At 49.8% G+C, this 8,307-nt stretch overlaps 1 protein-coding gene across 2 annotated transcripts; it reads left to right on the top strand.

Moving 5' to 3' along the window:
- Nucleotides 1-298: 298 nt before the first annotated feature.
- On the top strand, nt 299-7,922 carry TMEM17 (transmembrane protein 17). 2 transcript variants are annotated; one of them, XM_077315379.1, is made up of 4 exons: nt 299-467; nt 2,777-2,880; nt 4,217-4,330; nt 7,018-7,922. In XM_077315379.1, exons 1-4 carry the CDS (start codon nt 359-361, stop codon nt 7,369-7,371), a joined length of 681 nt encoding a protein of 226 aa, XP_077171494.1. In that variant the 5' UTR covers nt 299-358; the 3' UTR covers nt 7,372-7,922. The 2 variants fall into 2 exon arrangements, with proteins under 2 accessions (XP_077171494.1, XP_077171502.1); XM_077315387.1 differs by lacking the exon at nt 4,217-4,330.
- Nucleotides 7,923-8,307: the final 385 nt, after the last annotated feature.

The following is an 8,307-nucleotide window of genomic DNA, read 5'->3' as shown; positions in this document are numbered from 1 at the left end:
TGCCAAAGACACCTTTCGCTTTTCACCGTTCCTTCTCACTGGCTTCTGATCTTCCCTGTTTATTCCATGCTGGGTTGATCACTGTTCAAAGGACGTGTTAGCATTCTTCTAGTTCTGCTTCTTTGTCAAGGGTGGCAAAGATGTGGCTGCAAACCAGAGCTAGCTCCCGTTCAGGGCCACCCTGTTTTTAATGTCAACATTTACATGGCACAATGAAATCAGAGTCCAGTCAGGCACCCTGAAGACCAGCAAAGATTTATTCAGGGCGGGAGCTTTTGCCTCTTGGGGCGACGTGCGCCTGCGCAGACCGTCCAAGTCGCGCCTCGTTCCTATAGCAACGAGGGGAGGCCGCCCGCGGATGTCGCTGCCGGAGCCCGTCAGGAGGCGGCTGAGCTCCTTCAGTCGCACCGTCTTCACCGACAATCACCGCACCGGGCCCGAGAGCAGGAGCGACGGCGGCCTCCCGGGTGAGCGGCGCCCTCGGTTGCCAGCCACCAAGATGGCGGCGCTGGCATCGCCGCGCCCGGCCCGCGCCGGCCTCTACTATGGCAAGGGGGGGCTGCCAGAACTCAAAATGGAGGTTGTGGAATTCCTGTGCAAGAGGAAGAGTCCGGCGGCCCCTTTCAGACCAGCCCAGCTTTAGCGCAGATACTGGGCGAAGCATGCGCACAAGAGCTCACACCTTGACGGGGACTTGGTGCAACATTCTGCACGCGTTAGATAATGCGCGTTGGAAGCAGATGAGCCTCTTTGTACCGGAAAACCGGCCTTCAGGAGCCCACTGGAAGTGCCTTATCCGGTGTGGGTGGGGCAGGCCAGGACTAGGAGCCCTTGAGCTCAAGTTACGGGGAAAGGGGTGCTGCTCACATATGAGGAGGCATTTCCTGGCTTTGAGGGCTGCATGCATGGGGGGCTCGGAGGGGGGGTGGAGGTGGCCTCTTCCAGTACTGCGATTCTGGCTCTGAGGGGGACGCTGGGCTCCAACTCTGTTCCGCTGTTTCAGGCCAACACATCTACTTTTACGAAGGACTATCCAGCTGCCTGACTTTGGGCCGAGCAGCCTAGCAGTCAAAGCAGCAGCCTCTGAAGTTGTGGGGGGGGGGGGCACAGCAGCCGGGGTGTGTGCATGCTGTCTTTGTAATGTCTCCCCAGCAACCCTCAGTCCTCAGTTCCATTTGGCAGGTGAAGAGGAGGAGGTCAGCATCGTGTGAGAAATGCCCGGCCTACTGCACAGCTCAAGCTACAGTCGTGGGCATGTGGCACTCCTAGAAGATGAGGGTGTTTAAGCTCAGAAAGATGAGTTTTGGACGGCTGCCCTGGATGGGATCGATTCCCCGCTCCTCGACATGCAGCCAACCTTGGGCCACTCACCGTCTTCTTCAAACTGCTCTCACAGAGCAGTTCTTTCAGGGTGTCTGTTGTGGGGAGAGGAAATGGAAGATGTTTGCAAGCAACTTTGGGGCTACTTCTGGTACTCAAACGTGGGTGTAAAAAAAACCCAGTTTCTCCTAAAGTTCTGCCCCCCAAATCTACAGGTATTTTCCCACCTGGTGCTGGCCACGCTCTGTTGTGGGGTTGCCAGATTCAGACTGGGAAACTCCTGGAGGGGAGCCTGGGGAGGACAAGGGCCTCAGTGGGGTTCAGTGCCCTCCAAAGCAGCCGTTCCCTTCAGGGGAATTGGAGCTGAGTTGCAATTCCAGGAGATCCCCAAGTCTGGCCTGGAGGCAGGGATTCCTATCTCTAACTGCACTAACACCTGGATGTTGTAGTAAACCAGATCTTTCTCTCTGTAGAGTTTTCTCTTGCCAGACCAAACACATGCATGTTTATTGTTTAAAAAAAAAGCCCTACCGTGTTCAATGGTCTTCTACACATGTAAATCTATATAGGGTTGAGAACCCTGGAGATCTCATAGAATGACAGAATCCTAGAGTTGGAAGGGGCCATACAGGCCATCTAGTCCAACCTCCTGCTCAATGCAGGATCAGCCCAAAGCGTCCTAAAGCATCCAAGAAAAGTGTGTATCCAACCTTTGCTTGAAGACTGCCAGAAGCTCCTAAGCCTGAAGCATATAAAAAGTAATCCCATGAGTCTAGCATTATCCCAAACTTGTTTGATCTCATCAGAACTTGGGAGCTATGTAAGGTTGACAATAGTCAGTACTTGGATGGGAAGGAAATTTTGATGGGAAGGAAGACTAGAGTTGCTACACAGCGGGAGACAGTGGCAAAACCACCTCTGCTTGTCTCTTGCTCTGAAAACTCCCTGAGGTGGAACATCATAGAGCTACCATTAATGGCTTGCGACTTGATGGGACACTTTACTTTAGTGGCCCCTTAAAAGTTCACGAGATCTTATTCCAGCTGAAGCTTACATGGACTAGAGCCCAGTTTTTCAGGGACATATGCTTAGTTTTGAACAGGATAACAAGATGGAAATGCACATGTGAGGATGTCTGCAAACAAGGGGAAAGGACCTGTGCAGCTCCATGAACCTTGGAGGGAACCAAAGAATTGGTGTGTTCCAGCCATGAGGCATGAAGCAATTTTTTTATTTCCAGAGTCTTTAATAATAATCATCGAAACAAGACAAGAATCCTAGGTAAATGCTAGTTTCATTGTGAGACTTCTTCAGCTTTGTAATAGTGATAGCACGTGACCAAAAAATTCAAGTAGAGCTCAAGGTCTCTCGGAAACAGAATAAAGGGCCACAAATCACCTGTTACAGAAGAGAATGACTCTCAGGTGACCAACAGGCCCTTTCTTTGTCTCCCCAGATAATGAACTTGTCTCCAACTTGCCCTTGCAGATGTCCCTCTATTTCAACCTTTGCTTTTTCCCATTTTGGTGGGTGAGTAGCGTTGTCATGCTACAGTTGAAGGTAAGTCCTGAAAGCAGTTTGGGCCTGAACATTGGTTCTCATCTCCTCTGCAAGAGAAGGGACTGTTGTAGCTTTTTTATTTATCCCAGCAATACCAGCATTTGTCAGAAGGCTTTGTAGGCATGTTAAAATGTATATTATTTGCCAGAGATGGATTCAGGCACAAGTCATTTGGGGCCTCTTGTGGCGCAGAGTGGTAAGGCAGCGACATGCTGTCTGAAAATGTCTGTCCATAAGGCTGGGAGTTCGATCCCAGCAGCCGGCTCAAGGTTGACTCAGCCTTCCATCCTTCCGAGGTTGGTAAAATGAGTACCCAGCTTGCTGCGGGGTAAACGGTCATGACTGGGGAAGGGAATGGCAAACCACCCCGTATTGAGTCTGCCAAGAAAACGCTGGAGGGCGTCACCCCAAGGGTCAGACATGACTCGGTGCTTGCACAGGGGATACCTTTACCTTTACCTTACATTTGGGGCAAGCAATGTTTAGATCCAAGGCAGACACTCAGTTTACAGCACCATGGCCTTTCCTGGTACCTGCCAAGTGTTTTTAGAAAGTGGGAGGGGCCAGTTGGAGCTTTTTCCCAGCAGACCTTATGACTGAAGAGCTGATTGGCTGTGCACATTTATATTGTTAAAATTGCTTTGGCAAGAGTTGCCTCCGCAACAGAAGGGTCTTCCTGGCATGACAGAAGAGAAGCTGTCTGTGTTTGCGGAAATGGCTTCATTTTCAAAGTTGTCCTGTCAAACCCAGCTTCTGCCTGAAACGCTAAAGAGTTATTGTGCGTGTTATACATCACTTCATTCCCTGACATGTTGTGATTGGCTCTGCCTTTTGCAGCAGCCATGTTGTTTTTACTGATGTCCAAACATGGCCACTGGGCCAAAAAAAAATCCCCCTTCCCCCTAAAGTGCAGGATGGATTCGAATGATTTTAGCTTGCTGTGGGTGGGATCCCATTGTGTGAATTTTGCATCACTTAGACCGTTTATGCACTGGGAACTTCACTGCCCCACCCCCTTATCAGGAGCACAGATAGGGAGTGGATGAGGTGCACCAGGCCAAGTGCTCCCCCATGTGGGTGCAGGAAGAGGTGGAGCAACCTGCCACGACTAAAACTCCAGTGCATAAACGGTCTTAAGGTGTCAAGGCTTATGTTGTGCCTCAGTTCTGTTTGTAGACTTCTGGCTGGTTCCACAGCTAGTGCGTGCAGCTATTGCACGGCCTTTCTTGTTGACTGTACTGACTCCTTCAGTGGAATCTGCCTAGAGGCCAAATGAGAAAGGACTCCATTGCTCAAGCAAGGTGTTTACCTTTTCCCCCTTTCTTCTCACTTCCAGTATCCTGTTTTACCAGATTACTACAAATTCATCCTGGTGACCATCATGATAATAAATTCTCTGATAGAGGTGATACGTCTATACCTGGGATACCTGGGCAATTTACAAGAGAAGGTAAATTCCCTTCACCTCCGGGAGGCACGGACTTGGAGAGCTGGATATAGGTCAGGGCCATGACGGCAAGAAGGTTATGGGTTGGATTCCGATTACATTTTCCAATGGCTGAATGGAACTTTTGCACTCCAGCTGTGATTTCAACAGAAGGCTGCTCCTAGGGGCAAGGACCACGAGGAATGGCATTTGGGGTGGGTGAGGGAGCTTGCAGGGAGAAGAGAGATCAATGGAAACTGCTGGTTTCGATCAGACCTTGATCCTGCCTGGCCTGACCCTGACCCTCCAACGGCCAGTGGAGATCAGGGCCCTGAGTTGTCAGGCTTCTGCACAGCCTGCAAGATGGCAGTCTTCCACCCGGCCTATGGTTCAGGCCAGGGTTGTTCAGAATTACTGTATTTGCTGGAGTATAAGACTACTTTCCCCCCCTGAAAAAAATGCCTCCAAGTGGGGGGGTCGTCCTGTACGCCGGGTGCCCTTCAGTTGGGAGAGACGGAGCTGCCCATAGTGGCCTCCCGATGCCCGCCCACCTCATTCTACGTACCATCCAGTATCGAGCGGTATCCAGCGCGGCCACAGTGGGTCATCAGCGTGGCTACGGCAAGCATCAGCAGCGAGAGAGGGGTGCCAGCCTTTTTGCCATGACTGGCCCGTTCTGCTCGGCGGGAAGCAGCGGCACTCCGGCCCGCCCCTTGTCTATGCAGAGCTCACACATGCGCACTTGCACACTAGTGCCGGTCACAGGGAGATGCAGGGGCAGTGTGGAGGCGCTGCGGTTGCACTGCGGCTGTACAATGGTGACAAACTCTATATTTTGAGTGGAAATGTTCCTGTCGTCTTATACGCCGGCAGATACAGTATATTGGGCCTTTTCCCTGCCCATCTCCTACCCCATTACAGCCCCCGCTGCTACCACAAAAGAGTTGAAAACCGCCAGCAAGAGTCTGGCATAGTGGATGAAAGGATTTAGATATTTTTTTATTGCTATAATTCATTGTATTTTATTGAGATTTGATTTTAAATGAGTAGACCTTGTTTATTTATTTATATGCCACCCTCCCATGAGGCTTAGGGTGGTTTACATAAAACGTGAAGGTATAACAATAATAACAATAATAACAATAATACAATAATAAAAGTGGATTGGAATCATAGAATAATAGCATTGGAAGGGACCTCATGTGTCATCTAATCCAACCCCCTGCACTATGCAGGACACTCACATCCCAATTGCTTATCCACTTTACCTGCCACCCCCTTGAACCTTTGCAGAATCAGCCTCTCCGTCTAGCCTCTATTTAAAAATGTCCAAAGATGGAGAACCCACCACCTCCCGAGGAAGCCTGTTCCACTGAGAAACTTCTCTGACTGTCAGGAACTTCTTCCTGATGTTTAGATGGAATTTCTTTTGAATGAATTTCATCCCATTCGTTCTGGTCCATCCCTCCGGGGCAAGAGAGAACAATTCTGTTCCATCCTCCATATGGCACCCTTTTAAATACTTGAAGATGGTTATCAGATCCCCTCTCAGTCGTCTCCTCTCTAGGCTAAACAGACCAAGCTCCCCCAACCTTTCTTCATACGTTTTGGTCTCCAAACCCCTCGCCATCTTTGTTGCCCTCCTCTGGACACGCTCCAGGTTGTTAACATCCCTCTTCAACTGGGGTGCCCAAAACGGAACAAAACTGAAGGGATGATGGACCTTGATGGGCCACGCAATCAATTCAGTATAAGGCGGCTTCAGTTGCATCCCAGAGAGACGTACATGCAGAATGTGTTTGTTTAACCCACAAGGAATCATCAACCGGTTCCATCCAGTGTCCTTAAATCTGCAAATCTGAGAGCCAGCATGGTGTGTGGGTTAAGAGTGGCAGGCTCTAATAAACAACAGGGCTTGATTCCCTGCTCCTCCTTCACATGCAGCCAGCTGGGTGACCTTGGGCCAGTCACAGTCCTGTTAGAGCTGTTCTCTCAGGGTGCTCTCAGCCTCACCTCTTTCACAGGATGTTGCTTGTGGTGTGAGGAAGAGAAGGAGATTGCGAGCCCCCTTGAGACTCCTTCAGGTATAAGAAGTGGGATACAAAAAAACAGTTCTTCGTTGAATTTCTTCATCAATGTATGTTGCATTGTGTTTCTCCTACATGCAATCCCCCCCCCTCATTTCTTATTCCTCCCTTCCCAGTGGCCATGTTTGGACACGATAGCTCATACTTTAAATAAACTGTGTTGGTCTTAACGGTGCCACTGGGCTCTAAATTTGTTCTGCTGCTTCAGACCGACACAGCTACCCGCTCAAATCTTCCTTCTGGGGAGGCTGGCAGACATTGCTCCCTCCTCTGCTCCCTCCTCCTCCTGCTGTTTATTTGCTCTCCTCCTTGTCTCTGATGCAAAAACAGAGAATGACATTTAGCCAAGATGTTTGCCTGTAAGGCCTGGCAATCACGTTTCATTTTCTTGGCCAGACCCACCTCGAAAGCAAAGGCAACCACAACAACAGAGTGGGAGAGGTGAGAAAAAGCACCATAATCTGGCAATGAAAACATATCCCTTGAACTTTTTGGGAATTTCTTCCCTCCCTCCCCAGGACTTTTGGCAGACTGAAAAGACGGGTTTTCATTGCTTTCATTCTTCTAGCTTTTCTGTTGTCCGTGGGGCAATATATAGATACCGGCTCCCTTTTCTCTGTCTAGGTTCCGGAACTGGCTGGCTTTTGGCTCCTGAGTCTCTTTTTGCAACTGCCCTTAATCCTCTTCCTACTTTTAAACGAAGGTCTGAAGATCCAGCCGCTGGAGCGAGCAGTCCACATTGTCTTCGTGGCCTTCCTGGTTTTCCAGGTCGCTGTGGCCTTCCTCGCTCTCAAAAAAATGGTCAACCAGCTGGCCGCCCGTTTCCGCCTTCATGAATTCGACCGCCTGGACAATCCTCTCCCCTCTGATTTCCGGGGTGAGCCCAAAAGGAGAGTGGAAACTCCATGGGTGGTGGGGTCTCCCAGGGAAGGAATTCGTCCCACCGGTGTCGGATGGGGGTCTGCCGTGAGGGCGTGACGGTCTCGTGGAGCCCTTCGCTTCTGATAAATGGCTTAATTCTTGGTGTATCTTTGGAGCTTGGCTTGGGATAAATGGCAAAATAGCGGCTCTTCTCCAAGGCAGCTGGGATAGGAAGTCCCCCTGCTGTGTTTTTATTTTGGGCTGATCCAGATGGGTTGAAAAATGAAACCGGGAGGCATATGGGTGGCAGCATGGCAGCCAAGAGCAGGGAATTCGTTTTCCATCTGGGATCGCTCAGGTGGCTTTTGTGTTCCCCTGTACTGTTTTGCTGTGTCATGGGCATTCACCCACAGAAGGAAACTGTTTAGGGTTGGGCGCTTTGGGGCCTGAAGTGGCCCACTCTGGTTGCGATGCCAGCAGCCCTGCTGCTCCACAGTATTTTGGGACACTTGGCAGGCAGGCAGGCATAGAGTGGGGATTAACTTTTTTTAAAACCTTGTGTCCAGAAGAGTTTTTGGGGCAGAAATTTCAATAACGTTTGCAAAGGAATATTTTGTATACAATTTTTAAATGTATGTATTTTGTATAATAAAGGCACTTGAAGCAAGCTTTGATTCCCATACGGCAGACCAGACCCTTCTCCCCTTAAGCAATGATCTGCAGGTGGTGGAGCTCTCTCACCAATTACTAGGAAGACATGGGAAGAAGGTCTTCCGAAGTCCTTCTAAAGCGTAAATCTAAAATTGGCATGTGTCAGGTCTCCAGTTGGCTTCTCAAATAAACAGGCTTGATGCGTTCAGCAAAAGCGATCTATTGAAAAGAAGTGAACTAAGCTCATGATACTTTGTGTGAAGACTGATTGGCAGTACACACGCAGACTGATCTATTCCCCATCCACTCCACCCTGAGATAAAGTCATGCCATGCACTCTGTGAACTGACCTCCCCAGTCTCCCGGGCACATTAGCAACACCCAGGTGCAGAACCCCACCAT

The sequence above is a fragment of the Paroedura picta genome, chromosome 1 (assembly GCF_049243985.1).
Source record: "Paroedura picta isolate Pp20150507F chromosome 1, Ppicta_v3.0, whole genome shotgun sequence".
In the NCBI taxonomy this organism is placed as follows: Eukaryota; Metazoa; Chordata; class Lepidosauria; order Squamata; family Gekkonidae; genus Paroedura; species Paroedura picta.
The sequence above is the reverse complement of the archived record's forward strand: the minus strand, read 5'-3'. Positions and strand labels throughout refer to the sequence as shown.